Genomic DNA, 19,275 nt, shown 5'->3' on the forward strand with positions numbered 1-19,275 from the left:
ATCTCACTTTTCATTGTATTTTTAAAGGGGGTGGTTCACCTTTAAAGTAACTTTTATTATGTTATACAATGACCAATTCTAAGCAACTTTTCAATTGGTTTTCATTATATATTTTTTAATAGTTTTATAGTTTTGTCTTTTTCTTCTGACCCTTTGCAGCTTTCAAATGGGCGTCACTTTCCCTTTCTAAAAAAACAAATGCTCTGTAAGGCTACAAATGTATTGTCATTGCTACTTTTTATTACTGATCCTTCTATTTAGACCCTCTTCTATTCATATTCCAGTCTCTTATTCAAACCAATGCATGGTTGCTAGGATAATTTGGTCCCAAGCTACCAGACTGCTTAAAATGCAAATAGAAGAGCTGCTGAATAAAAAGCTAAATAACTCAAAAACCTTCAATAATAAACAATTAAAACTAATTACAAATTATATCAGTATATCACTGTCTACGTCATACTAAAAGATATCTCAAAGGTGAACAACCCCTTTAAGATTTTTTTTTTTTTTTTTTAAATAAGGCCATCTAGAATTTCTGACTTCATTTTACTTTTAAACTGTGTGTAGAGCTTTTATACATACTGCATTAATTAGTACTAATTAATGCTGTTTACTATCTACAGCAGACCTGTTTAGACAATAGACACAGAACAAATGAACCGATGACAGGTGTTTTAAACACATACACATTCTCAACATTTGTTCCGCATATTTGTAATATCTGAAGGACAGTAGGCAACGCTCTGACAGACATCTGGAAAACACTTTAGGCTGTATATATGAATATTTATTTGAACAAGTACAGATATTAATATTGTACCCTGGGACAACATAAACAGTTCATTGTTTGTTTTCAAAGCATTGCCCTTTGTCATTTTCAAGTAAAATTAAAATGCCACCTTGCTGTATTTTCTTCAAATAATGAAGATCCATGGAGGGCATCAAAAAAGTTTACTTTCCCAAAAGGTTAAAACCAAAAAAAAAAACATTTATCACCACCTGCTGGACAAACCATCTTCATTTCTTAGAGAAACCCGTTAATAGAGAACCGGACACGACAATGCAGAAGGCTAATACTAGCAGCAAATAGTTTCTCATTCCCTGTAGAAAAATAAAGCAATATAATCACAGAACATAAGCATGTAAAAATAAATCCCCAAGCCAGGAGAAGCTAAAAGGTGATTCAGAACCCCTACTGTAGAGAATATAAACAGATACTACTTTGATTTTAATTAACTTTAACAAGTTAATTAAAAAACATATCACATGTTTAAAAGTGGCCTGCACAATAAATATATAAAGGATGGCTAACCTAAACATTATTACTAGTATTTTTAAACAAGTGGTATGCAGTGTTGCAATTCATTCACCTATAGTCACAACAGGTTTTAAAAGTATTTAAACTATTTATAATATGCAGACATATTCTGCAGAATTTTCACATCAGTTTCTGTCCCAGAAGAGCTTACATTCTATGCAGCCTGTTAATCTCCTCATCACCTATACAGTTCTATAACAATCCAGGTCATTGTAGCCTGTGAGTGCCACTTAGTACAAACGTCTTCATTTGCAGCCCAGAAATTGGGTGAAGAACTGAAAAGAAACTCACCTTTATTTCCTTGAATACTAAGACTCCCCACATTGCAGCTATTATTCCTGGCCCCTGAAAAAGCAAGAATGAGCAGATTGTTATATTTTTTTAAAAACTGAGAAATGATACTTGTCCTACAGTAGTATTATCTTTCAGCCAGAATATATTAAAAGTTAAATACATAAATCAATATTGTTCCTTTACATAAAAAGTAAAGTTACTGAGTGGGTTTGCAACAATATTTAAGGCAACATGAATTAAATCACAAAAAAAACCCACAAAACTATGATGCAAAATAATAATTATGAACTATGTTTTCATGAAAAATAAATGCACTTATGAAAAATAATGTAAATAAATATTAACAATTATGTGACTAGGAGGCAGGGCCGCCATTAGTAATCACGGGGCCCCATACAACAACATTTTCAGGGCCCCGCCCACCACACACCACAGTAAAAAGGCCACACAGACATCAGCTCTAAAAAATGGTAACCCCCCACATACAAGTTATGAAAAGCCATTGATGGTCAGGGCCCCCCTACAAGTTAAAAAAAAATAATTGGTGACCAGGGCCCCTATAAGTTAAACAAAAAAAAACCATTGGCGCCAGGGCCCCCAGCATAAAAGTTTTTTAAAAAACATTGGTGGCCATGGCTCTCCCATACTAGTTAAAAAGAAACATTGGAGCCACAGACAATATTTTTTAGCTTGGGCTCCTTTCGGCTTTGAGTCTTTTCGCGGCTTCAGGACTTCATCTTTGGCTCCTTTCCTGGCTTCAGGTCTTTTCGTGGCTTCAGGACTTCAACTTCAGGTGTTTTTGCGGCTTTGGGACTTTGGCTCTTCGGCACAACTTTGGCGCTGTCAAGGGGGCCTACCTTTTTGGAAAAGTGGAGCACAGCCAGGCCCCCCTTTAGGCCAGGTATAACAGTACCCCCTGTGGCAGGCGTTGCAAATGCCTCAAAAGCGCTCGCAGTCTTGGATCATGTGTGTGGAATGCTCTGGACAGCTGTTAAGAAGCTAAGCTGAGAAGAAGTCAGAAACAACCAAGTAGAAAAAGAGGTTCTGTCAAAGAAGCTTTTAGTCCTCCTTTGACCATATACATAAAACTGCTACCACCTTTCACCTCTGCTGGGATTTTATTATTTTGGATGTCACTATTAGTTCCTGGTGGCTGCCATTTGACAGCATACATTGCATCTTAAAACTGGGTTGTTAGACCTCTGTCAAGACAAGACTCGTGTAGAAACAAACTTTGGGTTAAAGTGCAACCTCTGTTGTGGGAAGATGGCCCAGGCTTTACATTTTCTATTCATACATATTACAATGAGTAACATTTATAATAAAAGTTTAGTTACTTACTGCGGTTATAATTGGAAAGCTGACAACAGCGCTAAGGTAATTATTGGCCAGGAACCAGCAACAAGTAGCAATTGCCCAAAGTACACCAGAAATAAAACCTTAAGAGATACAAGGAAAAAAAAGCAAATCAGTGCTTAATATATGAAAAAAGTAGAAATAATCAGTTAGAGTAATCAGATTAATCACTAAGCAAGGGATCAATAAAAAGGTGCAAGGTCTACAGAGCACATAAAGGAAATCTATACCGCAGAGAAGTTACACAGATCTTTATCAAACAACTGACTTCAATATGATCTCAAAAAGAGAGTAAACAGTATACAGCTTGAGTTGTTCTGATTATGGTCACATGTTGAAAAGATGAAGTAAAAAATAAACATTTTTTACTTTCATAATATGCGTACACTTCACAATAATGAATGTTTTGAATACCATACTCTCCTTGTAAATATACAAATATCAGAATTGTTTTCTGATTTATACGTGTTGGCTTGGGGCTGTATAAACTCACTCATAATTCAAGCTGAGTAAGTCTTTACAGAAAAGAGACATTAATTCTGAGTTTTGGATCTTTTTATCATGCTGATATAGAACAATAAACAAATCATTTTCTTCCTCTGTCCCTTTAGTAGAAGAAATTATGTTTGGCGGAAATATACTCAGGCTGTGCCGGTGCCTGATAAGAGGGTTGAAAGACGGAAGGAAGCAATTTGCCGAATTCTAATGAAAGTAAAGCTCATGCAAAAGCACCAAAAGGGTGAGCTGTCAGGATAACACAGGCAAAAAGTCGGATGAAACAGTGAAAAGCCTAAATAAATCTTTGGAAGTACTTACCTGGCAGTATTGCTTGTGGATAAACTTTCGGGTGATTTTTCATTATTGCGCAGTATATCAGAAAATAGACTGTACTTGTTAGGAAAATTCCACTGAAGTGTGCAAAGACGTAATCTAAATCTTTCGTTAAAAAAAGGAGTATTACAGAAGTCTATGACAATTTAATACCAATAATGCATTTTTAAGAAAATATATACCCTTAAAGGGGACCTGTCAACCAGACATAAAAAGCTGTATAATAAAAGTCCTTTCAAAATAAATGAAACCCAAATTCTTTTTTATTAAAATATCCATACCTGTTATAAACCAATTCAAAAGTCTTAGCTGTCAATGATATATTGCCTGTCCCATCTCTATACCTTAGGAAGGCAATTACTTTCACTTTCCATTCTGCACTTCCCAGATGTCACTGCACCAGGGTTGGTAGGTTGGCGGTTTTCCAGCCAAATTGGGATAGATGGTTTTGAATGTACAAACTAGCCAAGGTACAGACTTGGGCTACTCTTTGGGTCTTTGGCTGGTTTGTAATTTGGAAACCAGACAATGTTTTTCTTGCCCTAATGTGCCAAGCCTGAGTCTCCCAATGCATGTTGGGTAATGTAGTTTTCTTTTAACAATTTGCCAACTGCTAAGTTTAATGTAAGACTACAATTCCCAAAATGCAACGGGACTTGTGTAGAAGTTGGGAGTTACCAGTTTTTGGGCTCTGTACCACAGTCTCCTGTCACTCTTCAGCATTCTCGCATTTTACAGTAGCATTCCTCGATTTCAGACAATTTTGGGGCAAAAATCTGCTGGCCACCAAAACGTCTAGAGGTTGACCTGTTTTACCAATATTTATTGAAATTGTATGTTTATTAGGACCTTATGGGGTCCCTATACCTCCTGGGCCCCCCTCTGTATTTACCCCGATGACAGGCAAATCTGTCCCATTTGGCTTCATGGAAAAATTTGCGAAACAGTGAAAATTTGAAAAAGGTGTATTTTCACATATATTCATTTATTGTGTAGACTTTTTACATTGCACTTTTAAAGTGCTCTTGAGCTAGTTTTGGGCTGGTTTTGTAGCTGACTTTGGCTGGTTTTGAAAATTAGACCTGGCAACCCTGCACTGCACTCCTCACATTCCCCTTCTTTCATTGCCACCTAATTGTGTAGCCAGTGCATGGGCATAGTCATCAGGTGCCCAATTCAGACACAAAAACAAGATGTTGGCATAATTCAAAGCTTGCCTTAATAACAGTATACACATACAATGGCACCCGCCTGCTTGCTGTGACTGAATTGCAATACTAAAAAAAAACAAGATTTAAATAATTTTTGTATTAATAAATATTGTTCAACTCACCAAATTGGCTTGCACCAGCATATATGCTCTGATTATTTTTGCTGTGATCCTTGATGTAGAGAACTGGGATAAAGTTGGAGCCATAGAGAATTCCTGCTACAACTGCCATCGCAGACCCTCTAATACAAACACAATTGGCACAGAAAACAGTGACATAAGTCACACTACCATCAAAAGTGCATAAGAACCCAGGGTCAGTGTCATGTGACCCTTAACCTGTGGTATGGGGGGGGATAATGAAAACTAACCAACCATATCCTTTCCTTTTACCTATAGACCCAGGGTAGGGTACTATTAATTACAAAATGTTGACCAGAAATACCTTAAAAATAAAAAAGCCATTGACATCCAATCCCGGCAGTAACAGTAACAATAAAAATAAAAGTGTTTTAAAGTAATAAAAATATCATGCAGTGTTGCACTGGTAAAACTGATGTGTTTGCTTCAGAAACACTACTATAGTTCATATAAACAAGCTGTTGTGTAGCAATAGCGAAAATTTAAAAAAGGCTATATGGCACAGGTTAAATAGTGGATAACAGATGACACCATTATGTTCTACAGAGCTTATCTGCTATCTGCTGTGTAACCTGAGTCGTTTTTTCTTTGAATGGCTACACAGCAGCTTATCTATATCAATCATAGTAGTGTTTCTGAAGCAAACACATCAGTTTTACCAGTGGGAGTTTCCTAGGGAGCTAGAGCTAATTCATTGTCATTCCCCATGATAAACACCTTGGCTAGGAAGCGGACCGAAAAAAGTCTTCTTTCAATTTGACAAGTGAGCATTTGTCACTAACAACTGCCGTTTGAATCTGTTAAACAATACTCATGCATACCCTAGTAATGATTTCAAATATATGATCACTAACTGAGGAAACAGTCTTGGGTATAAGATTTAAATGTCCCTGGATTGTTACATGCATTCCAATTTTTTTCATTGTGATTTTAAATGTGATGAGTCAATGTTTCTTACATCAATCGTTTTTGCAGCGGTGATAGCTTGTCTACCCATGATTCATCTGAAACAATGTTTTGCTGGGAATTAAGCTATTGCAAAAAAAAAAAAAAAAAATTCACACGAAGTTAAATCATTCTGCAATACGGATACTATACCAGAAGACAAAAGATTCTTGGTGGAGCATGTGAATCAGAAACATATACGATTAAAATAGATCATTATAATGATTTTATTATGTAATACGTACACTATTGCTAAGTAGCGGGGTGATATCTGATTCTGAAACTGATGGGGCACTGTTTACGTCGGATTTCACAAACAAAAAAATGACGGCACTAGAAAGCAAATAGAAATAGTGCACATTAAATTGCCTTAAACCAAAACCAAATCATTACAGTAAAATGTATTCCATTTAGTGAAACTGTTTTTAAGTTGAGCTGTTATGGGATATTTTCATATCCAAATATATTTTTGTTGAGTGTTGTTTGGCTGCTGAAATGTAAAAAAAAAATTGCAAGTTATGATCCATAATGGGATTTAAAGCATGCTCATTCTATATGACAGTTTCTATCACCATTAAGTTACTTGATACACAGAGTGAATAGTTCAATAGACATGGTAGACCCTAATGTACAGATGAAGTAGGATATACTGGTCCATTATAAATTAACGTGTTACACAAGAAAAGGGTGTGTTATGCTCCATCATTACTGAGCATGTTCTTGTAAAGCCCAATCTATTTAAGGGGTTATTTATCAAGGTCTGAAAAATGGACCTTATTTATTAGGAAAAAAGCACAAAAAAATAGGGTCGGGAAAACTTCGGAGCTTTCCCAATCAATATTTGGCCAAAAATAATTCAGATATTTATTGGGCAAGTTGGAAACCCGTTAGGTGAAAACTACATTAGATGTTGATGTGCTCCTCTCCAGAATGGTCTCCACTGTCCTGTAACATAATACGATTGGATCTTTATTCTTACCTAAGTTGTTATTAGATCTCATTTATCAAGCTGCCTTGTTGACCAAAAACAAAAATAGGTGTAATATTGAGTATATAGAAAGCATTTGACTCATGCTAATCTAGCATTTACCTAATAGTGTTTTGTGTGCCTAAACTATTGCAGGATCTACTATAACTGAGACTCAAAGCAGTAACATTAACACTATTACTTCTACTCAAGGGTGACTAGCACTCTGCGACTGCATGAAAGTGAATAGTGTGCAAATGTAAAGTGTTTAAGAGAATGTCCTATGCATAGCTTACCTTCACTGACATGGAGCCTACAAAAAGCTACAGTATCCTAACATGACTTTGCATTGTGCAAGAGGATTAAGAAGAAGTGCTTGAGGCGCAGAGATTAATAATGTGCACAAAGAAACATCATTAAAAGGAACACAATGCTTTGAAACTTGAAATGGATCATACAGATACCTTAATGCTGAAAGACCAGCTCCAGCATAATTTAAGTTTGGGTTAGCAACAATTTCTGGGTCTATTCCAAACATGCCAAACCTGAAAAACAGCCAAACATGGTCTTGTTGGTGGTGATGCAATGATACCATTACAGAAATGTCTACCAACTAATTATGAACATGATTTCATGTATAACAAAACATCCTTTCACTGCTGGCCCCTGTTGGTTTATCTGTGCAATGGGCTGCCATGAATACCAGAAATGCACAACTGATGGTACTTTTATGTTGGGGTCGTAAATTCTGCATTTGTAGATATGAAAAAGGGATAATGCTTTCTCTTCCAGATTAATGAGAAACATGTCATTTACACTATGAAATCAATCATTTGTCAATCTATGTGATATTTTTGAGCTGTGCAAAATACTTTTATATATTGCCCTGCTGCTATCCAGGAACAGAGAGCCTGAGGGTGCCATCTCTTCTTATACCTACACTTATAAATTAACGGAGAACTAAAACCTAACTAAAGAAGTAGCTAGAAATGTTGTATAATATGTTTTGGGCTTCTGTACCAGCCTAAGGCAACCACAGCCGTTTAGCAGTAAAGATCTGTGTCTCTAAAGATGCCCCAGTAGCTCCCCATCTTCTTTTCTGCTGATTCACTGCACATGATCTGTGCTGCTGTCACTTACTGAGCTTAGGGACCCACTCACAATATACAGTACACATAGAATATAAATGTCACAGTATAAGGCTGATTAGTAATTAATACAGATAATTACTTCATGGCAGCACAGAAACCAATGCAATTAGCATCAGCATTTAAAAATCAGCTCTATAGCATCAGCTTATATTACAGGCCAACCTCATTTACTGCTTGATAATTTGTGACAACCCCTAAGCTTAGTTTCTCAACAGCTACTCAGAGCCCACTGAGCATGTGAGTGTCACAGACACTTTCCAAGATGGTGACCCCCTTTGACAAGTTTGAAGTTCTGGATCATTGCTGCTATTGAGAAGCTGAAACTTTAGGCTGGTGCAATAAGTTTAGTATATAAAGCATTTTTAGCCATATTCATTTTAAGGGTTTAGTTCTCCTTTATAATTGGCACAATAAATACCCATATTGAAAGGTGATTGTGTCATTCTTCCCTTCACATTTTAACATCAAATGATAAAAATGACATTTATTTTTACAAGCACACAACCCTTACCTTGAACTCGCCCAGCCAGTTAGAAGATTAAATGAAGCCCAAATTAACAGACCCAGTCCAAGACCAACTGTTTTAACAATTGGAACAACTGTTATGTTCCCTACAATCAAATAAAGTGTTTTACTCAGACACATATTTACATCTAAACACTGAATACATTTAAAACTGAACAAAGTATTATGAGATTTCAGTTCACATGCAAATATGGGGCAGATTTACTCGTGGGCGAAAATTCGCCAGTGACCGCTCGCACCCATCGCTACACTTCACCAGACGAAAATTTGCTCAGACAACGCTAATTCACTCAAATGCCGTGGGCACCGAACGTTAGCGAATTTTCACTAGCGTTACTTCGGCAATGAGAGCAATTGAAAGTGAAGATGCGCTAGTGTTCATTTCTACCTAGCGCAAATTCGCTAAAGGTCTTGCGCTCAGGTTCATTTGCATACGGCGGGAAATTTAAAATTGAATGGCCGTATATGTTGCAGCAAATACATTACATTACACAAGTCCAGGGAACCTTAATAAATAGAGTTGTTATACTGCCCTACACATGAGCCCACTGTATAGTGAATGCTCCATATGTTAGAAAATGTATGGGGGAACCCAGTTACCCAAAAAAAAAATTTAAGAACTTTTGCAGGCTATCACTCTGAAAAAAGGAAAAGACGCCAGCGTTTTTTGGACTTAGAAACTTTTTCCACTAAAAACTATGATGTAAGTAACAGAAGATTGAGGAAGATCTATGCACTCGAGTGCACTTCGCCTGGTCTGAGCTGGTGAAGGCAAGTCTGGTGAAAGAGGTAATGTTCAGTAAAATCCGCATCTTAGTGAATTTGCGGAGTAACGTCCATTTGCCAGAGTGAAAATTCGCCTGGTGATAGAGTGCGAATGATTGATAGCGTCTGTCTCTTTCGCTAGCAAAGTTATGCCTTTGCCCGTTAGTAAATCGTCGAAGTGCCTGAAAGCGGTAACGCTGGTGAATTGACGCACACATTTTTAACTTGTATGTACATTTTTAAAAGCTGTGAGCGCAGGTTAGAATAAATGCAAAATATATTGTTTTAATACAAATATTTTTGTGCGGACCACTATTTGTTGTGTGCGCTCACACAAGTGCACAAGTTAGAGGGAATTTTGCTGCCTATAACCGGCTATATCAGTACCATCGAAACCACAAGCCTTAAAAATGGTCTCTGGCTAATTTATGTTAAGAATTAATTTAAACATATATTATGAGGTTTAAAAAACAAATATTACATTAGTACACTAAGGGGGTGACTTACTAAAATTCGAATTAATCTCAGTTTATTATTAAAACAAAGTCGACCAAACTCCCATCCACGAACTGTACTCATTTATCAAAAAATAAAATCAATACCCCTAAATGATATGAAATATCATATTAGATTTGGTTTAGGGCAATGTTTGAGCACAACATTTATTTGAATGTTTTCCACCTTTGGAGAGTTTCCAAGGTTTCACTTCAATAAGGATATAAAAGTGACTGACAGTGCCTTTTTAAAGTAGACAGTTTAGTTCCTCTCTCTGCCTAAAAATACTAAATATTTTTGGGAGGACAAGGTGGATTCAGGTCAGATGCTGAATTTTACTAGGCTTCCACTTCTCATGCTTTCTTTCTATTTTCTCTAGGTGGAGTAGATAACAGTTTTTCTGCAGTTTTTCTTTCATTAAGAATACTGGACGCGCATAGAGTTTATGCAAAATTTGAAAAGATCTTACCTGTAGCCCAGACACAGCCTCCTACCATAGCTAGAGGCCAGAATTTTGGGGAATGAAGAATAATATTGACCACCAAAGAGACAATCCATATGGAAGCACAGAGTATCCACTGGAAAAACATGCCTATAGAAGAATAATGAGCACAGATTAAGTACCACTCCATGATAAATAGACAGACACTGTTTTTCAAATTCAATTACATTTACAAATAAATTAAAAATCACTGAAAATATGTACTAAATGTACATTCCACTTTCTTTTTTGCCCTAAATATCAATTCCCCCTCCCTTTTCACTGTATTGAGTCCTCCTTTCTGGCGAATTAATTAAGGGGGTTATTTATCAAAGGTTGAATTTCAAATTAATGTGAATTTATTTTACTCTAATAAACTCACAACTCGAATGGGAGGTTATTTATGAAAAAAACTGAAATGTCTAATAATCGATCAAATAGTCCCGAACTGAAAATTCTAATCGAATTCGAAACGAGTTTTCCTCTGAAAAAAAACTTGAATGTCAGGAAGGCAATTAACATATTCAAATTATTCAATGGACCTCTGCCATTGACTTGTAAATTAACTCCGCAGGTTTTAGGTGGCTAATATTCGAATAAGAACTGTTTCCATGGTCATGATAAAGCTCCCATTTGAATTTAAGTTCGAGTTGTTACTTTTTAATTCAAAATTGTGAGTTTTGACACAAAATTTTTTTTGAACATTTGAACTGACCATTCAAACCTTATTAAATCTGCCCCTAAATTTTGGAATAATACAAAGCTTGCCTTGATAATAATGTCCACAAAAAGGTACCAGATTGTATTCTCTAACTGTACATCCAGACAGAATGAAAGAAACGATTCAGCTAATTTATATATTGTAAGAAACGGTTAGTTTGCTCGACTAACACCATAAAAAAGGATTTGGAATTATTTCTTAGGATGACAGTTTCCCTTTGAGGAGAAGGAAACACTTAATCACTAGGGATGCAAATGTGTCATGTTGAAGATTCCCTGTGTTATAACCAGAAGCTTGCACAGAAGTAGTGTACACAGTGAGTAGAAGGGATATGGGTTGGGTGCAAATCCGCTGCAATATTTAGCAGGTTAGGGTCGGGTAGGGTTAAGTTTTGCGGGTTAGGGTCAGGTGTGGGGTAGTTTTTTCAGACCCCACATCACTACTGTGAAGGTATCTGGCATCACCATGTTCCAGGACTGTGAATTTTACAGTTTAGTCTGCAGTGTACAAAAGAAAACGTCTTACTGAAAAAGTTATTCTTGTGCCAAATAATTACACCACTGAGCAGTTTTTAAAAATAAACAAATAAAAATTTGCCATTTAAATAACTGGTTAAGGAAGAATTACATTGTAAATTTGTATTCTTATTCATGAGAATTCATTTTGTTGTGACTGTTATTACATTTCCCCCAAAACCTTTAAAAAACAAACAGGACAAGATTATGCCCTGCTTATGGATCTACAAATCCTTTTTACTCTTGTTTTGATATTAAAATGTAATAAATGGCCTCTCGGGCTCCAGCATATTTTATCCTTCACCTTACATTGCTGCTGGAATTTGTCACTGAGATATTTTCCAAGTTTCTCTGAAACGTTGTGAAGAAATCAAGGAGCGCTACCTTGTGGCTGCAGTATAGTATTACACTGTTCTAGACAACCCTTTCATTTGATGATCTAATTTGGTATAACTAAGTCGTAAGAGTGAAGACTTTTTAATCATGAGTAGTTGGTATCATCATTATATGCAACTTTTGTATGGTTTTATAGTATATTTATAAATCACCATATGCTGTTGGCTTTGCCGACATGTAACAACACTGCACTTTAAAGCAAACGGTTACACCTTTAGTAAATGCACTGATGTCTCTGTGATCCCCACTGGCCAGTGCTACGTACAATATATATAAATGTATATAGCCAAGGAGCACTCAAGGGACTTCATATGGTTACGTATGAGATAGGGTCTGTAGAATTTGTATGTAAGTTGAAACATATACATTGACTTATTAAATGCAACAAGACAGATGTTTGTCTTAACATATTATTTATTTTTACCTTTCTGTGCATATTTATATTTGCCTTTCTGTGCTCTGCAGTAGACAACACATACCAGAGTGGATTGGGGCAGGTGGTTTATTAATGGAAGCACCCTAGCAGAGTTTTTTCACCAGTGCACAGGCTCCCTCCTCAATTACATCTCAGGCACTTGCACAAACTTAACTGTCCCAATTTAGGGGCTGATTTATTATGGTTGAATTGTACATTGGAATTGAATTTTCCAGTTAGATATTTTGTCAAAACTCACAAATTAGGAATAATCCAAACTCAAATTCGAGATTTATCATACCTTGACCCTGGGAACAACTCAAATTTGATAGTACGCCACCAAAAACCTGCCGAGTTCATATAGAAGTCAATGGTAGAGGTCCAGTGACCCATTTGAATATGTTAATAGCCTTCCTGACATTCAAGTTTTTTTCGGGGAAAAAACTCGATTAGAGTTTGGTTGAATTTGATTTGAATTTGATTCGTGATTTTGGAAAGGTAATAGGCGATCGAGTTTTAGACGTTCAAGTTTTTTCTTAAATAAGATACTTTTCGTGTTTCAAGGTAGAAAAGAAGAGCTGCGCAGTAGAGTTGGTGACCACCATCTTTGGCTGTCACTTCTGTTTCTAGCGCTTTGTTGCTGATAACAAGATCTATGCTGGGAGCATAAGTGATGTAGCCAACAACATTACTGAGCAGTTTTGGATATGGCACAATTAAATAAGGGCAAGTGGCAGGGATGTAGTTGGGAAGAGGGATCTGTTCACTGGTAAATAATCTACAAATTTGCAAATTTAAAAGCACTGTATGTGCAAAGGTTTTAATATTCTTAATGCTCCCATATATCAGAGTAAAGCAGGGCCAGAATGGGGCTGCCCAATCCACAACAAACAGCTACCCCTGGAGTCAGAAGATGATCATTGCAGCTGTACTTGATATATATTGGTTTCCTCTCACTTTCACAATACATAAAGGAAGGTTTACTGGCATCTGATAGTGAGTAAATAGAAAACCTTAGACGACAAGTTACACTATGCAGGAAATGATGTGATAAGGTGCTGTGGAATAAGTCACTATATCAACAAATAATAACAATAATATTTACCATCTCCAGTATCAAACTTCTTTACTGGAACAAAGTTTGAGCCATACAGGAGAACCGATACAGCAGAGGAGATGAAGCCGATTGTAAGCTCAGTGTTGGTACTATTTGCAGCTGTAATTAGGTTTGCCATGTTAAAGCTTCCCTTTCGGTTGTTTTCCTGGAAAAAAAACAAAAATGATATGTAAATCCCCAAACAATGTAGGTCTCTATAAAAGATATTGCATAAAACAGCTCATATGTAAACCCTGCTTCATATTTTCATAATAATAAACCTTTCTTGTAGTATGTGCCATTGGGTAATCATAAACAGAAAATTGCCATTTTAAAAAATAATGGCCGCCCCCTGGGATCATACAATTTACGGCGCACACAAACATACCAACAAACCATACATGTTAGGTCACATGAGCCAATTAACAGACAGAGATCTGTCTTTTGCTTCAACACTTCTTCCTGTTACAGTTAAAGCTGTAGTATTTCTGGTCAGGTGATCTCTGAGACAGCACACAGTCCATCACGAAATGTTGGTTCAAGGCAAGAGATGTAAAAGGGCAAGATTTACTTAAATATATAGACGAGTTTGGTAACTATATGTTGCTTAAGTGTTCATTTTGGGGGTATAGTTTTCCTTTAAGTAGGTTTTACTACGTTAAACAGGTGTGTACAAAGTATACATGAGTGAACTATTGCAGATCCTTTTCCTTCAGCCTGAAAAAATGTGATCAAAGTTCCTGCTGTTTCTCTGTAGACACTAAGTCATATGACTTATAGGTCACGTGTCATATTTACCAGCAAATGAGTCAAAAGTAAAACAATTTGACAACAATTTTGTAACTTGATGAATTCCTTTGATCTTTTTTTTTTCTCACACTCAACAGACTTATCTATCATATCTGCAAGATAAGGTGACAAGTAGAGTGTAACTCATAAACTTCATATTTACCTGCCAGTAAGACTCAAGTCAACACAAACTGCTCTTGCTAAAAAGAATATATTGTATCTGACTATAAGACTTGTGAGGTTTTAAACATACTTTCTGCTGAATCAACAGGCTAGAAAATATGCCGTTCAGCAGACTTTTCTTCCTCAAATACTAGTGACAGAGAAGAATGAAGATAATAAACTTTTTTTTCCCTACTAGGGGTTGTTCACCTTTGAGTTAACTGTTAGTATGATGTAGAGAGTGACATTATGAGACAATTTGCAATTGGTGGTTTTTGAGTTATTTAGCTTTTTATTCGGAAGCTTTCCAGTTTATTTCAGCTTTCTGGTTTCTAGGGTCCAAATTACCCTAGCAACCATGCACTGATTTAAAACAAGAGACTGGAATATGAATAGGAGAGGCCTGAATAGAAAGATGAGGAATACAAAGTAGCAATAACAATAAATGTGTAGCCTTACAGAGCATTTGTTTTTTAGATGCGGTCAGCGACCCCCATTTGAAAGCTCAAAAGAGTCAGAAGAAAAAGACAAATAATTCAAAAACTATAAAAAAATAAATAATGAAGACCAACTGAAAAGGCCATTCTATAACATACTAAAAGTTAAAGGGGCGATTCACCTTTAATTTAACTTTTAGTATGTTATAAAATGGTCAAATCTAAGCAAAAATTCAATTGGTCTTCATTTTTTATTTATTGTAGTTTTTTAAAAAATGTTTTGACTCATTCCAGTTTTCAAATGGGGAGGGGTCACTGACCCCATCTATAAAACAAACGCTCTGTAAGGCTACAAATGGTATTGCAACGTTATTATTATAGGCTCTCTCCTATTTATATTCTCCTATTCAAATCAGGGCATGGTTGCTAGGGTTCTTTGAACACTAGCAACTACACTGGGGAAATTACAAACTGGAGAGTTGAATAACTAAAAAAAGCCACAAATAAGAAAACATGAAAACCAATTGCAAAGGTTCTCTACATCATACTAAAAAGTTAATCTACAGGTGAACAACCTTTACAATCATGTATTGTACTATATTGTACTATATTTACAAGTGAATACAGTGTGTAACACACTAAACACACTTTTTCAGGTTTAGCACAAACTTTCATATAAAAACACAAACGTCCAGTTAATAGCCAGTCATTGGCACACAGACTCAATTCAATGCAGATTCCATATTCTTTCATCTTAATGACAAATTGCTACACACGAGAAGCCCTTACCTCACACTGAGAGCCCCTCTGCTTCCCAGCAAGCTACTTTGTTTGGCTCTATTTCCTTCTGGTGACAGAGCAAGGAGGCGGAGCGGTCTCTCCGGTCATGTGACTTGGGAATCCGGCTCAGCACTGTGTAAAACGAGAAATGTTTGTTATGTGAATGCGCTTCCTATGGAGGCTTTAGACTGAGCGTGTTGCACATCAGAGGCTCACCGCAGTCTGCCTTTGAAATGGCTTCCTTTTTGTATACAGGTCATCCGATTGGTATTTGTTTGCTTTCAATAGACAGTCACTGCCTTTCTATAGACTGAGGAATGAACGACAGACAAAAAGTAGTTTTAAATGAGAGTTATATGTGTTTAAACAGACACTAATATTCATAATCAAGTCATACGTTCAGCAATTTGTGACTAGCCATGATGTTACGCCGTTTGCAGGTTTTTAGTCCCCGGTGGAGGGAAGGTGGGGCGATAGGGTTAACACCTTTGCGGGTGGCTAAACCCGAACAATGTAGGCGGGGCATATAGCATTGGGGGCGGAGCAGTGATGTTGGGGTGGGCATGATGACATCAGAGGCAGGCACAATGACGTGGGAGCTGATGGCCGCCATCAGGGGGGGACGGGCCGGCAGGGCTGCACTTTTCGAAGAGCCAGGCCCCCCTTGACAGCTCCGAAGCGGTGCCGCTCGATCGAAGTCCCGAACAGACGAAGTCCTGAAGCTGCGGAAAGACCCAAAGTCATGAAAGGAGCCGACACTGAAGTCCTGAAGCGGCGAAAAGAAACAAAGTCACGAAAGGAGCCGACACTGAAGCCCTGAAGCGGCTAAAAGAAACAAAGTCACGAAAGTAGCCAACACTGAAGTCCTGAAGTGTCGAAAGGAAACAAAGTCACGAAAATATTCTTGGGACCCCCAATTTTTTTAAGGGGGTCCTGGCGCCAAGGTTTTTTTTGAAAAAAATATTCTTTGGGGCCCCAAATTTTTTAACTTGTAAGGTTGGCCCTGGCACCAAGGTTTTTGTAAAAAAAAAAAACTTTTATGGGGGACCTGGCGCCAATGTTTTTTTTTTTTAACTTATAGGGGGGCCCTGGTCACCAATTATTTTTTTTAACATGTAGGGGGGCCCTGACGACCAATTTTTTTAAAGAAAACTTTTATGGAGGGCCCTGGCACCACAGTTTTTTTTTACTTATAAGGGGACCCTCAATAGCTTTTTAGAACTTGTGTGTGTGTGGGGGGGGGGGGTTACCGTTTTTAGCGCTGATGTCTGTGTGGTCTTTTAATTGTGGTGTGGAGTGGGGGGGTTCTGGGGCAGGGCCTGGGTGGGTGGGGCCCAGGGGCCCCCCATAATTTTGTTGTACGGGGCCCCGTGATTTCTAATGGCGGCCCTGATGATGTGTCAGGGTTATTACATCACTTATATGCAACTGGCTGGAGTTCTGTCCAGTTTTCGCAATGTTTCAAATGAGACTGAAAGTTTTGAATGGACAGCCCTTTGACAAACAGAGACGTCCAGTTGAAACCCACACAGCTTGAAAGCCTACCGCTATCTATTCTGCCCGATGAGTAAGACCAATCCATTAAACTACAGGTATGGGATACAGAATTCTTGGTATTTAATTGGTTTTCGGTTGGTCAGATAATGTTCGGGTTTCACAAGGCTGAAAACCGAACAGAAAGTTGAGACCTGAACAAGGCCTTAGAAAAACCAAACTGTTTGGTTCAAAACCGAACAGGTGGCAGCCCTATGGGGCGATGGCAAGAGGCTAGCAGCAGGCCCTGACTGGCAATCTGCGGGTTCTGGCAAATGCCAGAGGGGCTGCTGTAAATTGCCATAGACACTATATATTGGGCTGGTGGGGGGCCGCTGTGTGGCCTGTCTGGGCCTCTGTGTACCTGAACTGTCAGGGCCTATTTTGAATCTCAGTCCAGGCCTGGCCAGCAGGATGATGTCATGGGGGTAGGGTTGGCAACTGGTCCGGTCGGTAAAAATAATGGTCGTCCCAATGTTATTAATAGGGAAAAAAGATAAATATATAGGAAGGACGGTATTTTTTTCCAGAAAAGGTGGCAAACCTACATGGGGGTGATTAGGGTTATCATATTCAGGGGACTGAGTAGGATCCAAGGAGATAACAAGTAGATTTGGGGTAAAAAAGAGCATGGACGTCAGGTGCAAATCCTGCCTTGCTCTGATAAATTAGCCTATTAGGTCTGAACTCTACAGCGCGATGTCTTCAGATCCGGATGCATGCAGTTTGTAAGTGCAATATTTCTATTACATTATATTCGGCGCATCCGTCTTGTCACATGTGCTTCCTCTCAGTGTGTCAGATCTGAAGACGTTGCGCCGTGGAGTTAAAACCTTAGTCGTTTTTGTTCTTTTTTTACCTAAAGTAAAGAATGAAAGTGTTTTAAAGTAATGAAAATATCATGTAGTGTTGATTAAAAAGCAATGTAGTGTTGCCCTGCACTAGTTGAACTGATCTGTTTGCTTCAGAAACACTACTATAGTTCATATAAACAAGCTGCTGAGTAGCAGCATGGTGGAAATCAGGACCGGGCCGCACCGCAAGGGCGCCCCTAGGCAAGCCGTGCCGGCTCAGTGCGAGTGCGCATGCGCGAATTGGCGCTCGGTGCGGTCCCCTCTCTGCCCGCCCGTTCCTGGCCTTTTCTTCTTTCTGCACTACTGCGCATGCGCGCGCACTTGTGTTCGCGCATGCGCAGAAAGAAAAGAAGGGCAGAAACGATGTGGCAGACAGGGGACCTCACGCGAGCTCCAATTCGCGCATGTGCAGGAGCACAGAAAGAAGAAAAGGGCAGAGAGAGTCGGGCGGAGATGGGAACAGACTGGGGGTAGGCGACAGAGGAGGTATGTGCCTGGCGCCCCCCAGCTTTGCGCCCTAGGCACGTGCCTACTCTGCCTACCCCTTGGCCCGGCCCTGGTGAAAATTGAAAAAAGGCTAAATGGCACAGGTTAAATAGTGGATAACAGATAACACCATTATGTTCTACAGAGCTTATCTGCTATCTACTGTGTGACCTGAGCATTTTCTCCTTTAAATGGCTGCCCCATTGTTACACAGCAGCTTGTTTATATGAACTATAGTAGTGTTTCTGAAACAAACACAGCCATTTTTCTAGTGCAGGATAACACTGCATTATATTTTTATTACTTTAATTTTTTGATGTTACTGGTTAATATTAACTTTTAATATGATGTAGAGAGTGATATTCTGAGACAACTCGCAAATGGTTTTAATTACTTGTGGTTTTTGAGTTATTTAGCTTTTTATTCAGCATCTCTCCAGTTTGCAACCTCAGCAGGGCCCAAATTACCCTAGCAACCATGCATTGATTTGAATAAGAGACTGGAATATGAATAGGAGAGGGCCTGAGTAGAAAGATGAGTAATAACAGGTGAAAATAATAACACATTTGTAACCTTAGGTGGCGTCACTGACCCCATTTGAAAGCTGGAAAG

The 19,275-nt window shown here is 38.1% G+C and overlaps 1 protein-coding gene across 3 annotated transcripts; it reads right to left on the bottom strand.

Annotated features, from left to right (window-relative positions):
* Positions 1 to 765: 765 nt before the first annotated feature.
* tmem144.L (transmembrane protein 144 L homeolog) lies at positions 766 to 16,249 on the bottom strand. 3 transcript variants are annotated; one of them, XM_041580121.1, is made up of 14 exons: positions 16,188 to 16,206; positions 16,007 to 16,100; positions 15,800 to 15,922; positions 13,632 to 13,788; positions 10,468 to 10,590; positions 8,725 to 8,824; positions 7,527 to 7,607; positions 6,341 to 6,428; positions 6,109 to 6,182; positions 5,133 to 5,251; positions 3,785 to 3,904; positions 2,954 to 3,051; positions 1,610 to 1,663; positions 773 to 1,101 (listed from the first exon to the last, which is right to left on the bottom strand). In XM_041580121.1, the coding sequence occupies exons 4-14, from the start codon at positions 13,759 to 13,761 to the stop codon at positions 1,018 to 1,020; spliced, it is 1,071 nt and encodes a 356-aa protein (XP_041436055.1). In that variant the 5' UTR covers positions 13,762 to 13,788; positions 15,800 to 15,922; positions 16,007 to 16,100; positions 16,188 to 16,206; the 3' UTR covers positions 773 to 1,017.
* Between the last annotated feature and the right edge of the window lie 3,026 nt (positions 16,250 to 19,275).

This window comes from Xenopus laevis, chromosome 1L (genome assembly GCF_017654675.1).
Source record: "Xenopus laevis strain J_2021 chromosome 1L, Xenopus_laevis_v10.1, whole genome shotgun sequence".
NCBI lineage: Eukaryota > Metazoa > Chordata > Amphibia > Anura > Pipidae > Xenopus > Xenopus laevis.

Coding starts and splice junctions, on each gene's coding strand:
- tmem144.L (XM_041580121.1), bottom strand. CDS start 13,761: ATGGCAAACCTAATTACAGCTGCAAATAGTACCAACACTGAGCTTACA. Junction 8,825..10,467: donor AGGCTGTGTCTGGGCTACAG/GTAAGATCTTTT, acceptor ATTTGATTGTAG/GGAACATAACAGTTGTTCCA. Junction 6,429..7,526: donor GCTGGTCTTTCAGCATTAAG/GTATCTGTATGA, acceptor TTTGCTTTCTAG/TGCCGTCATTTTTTTGTTTG.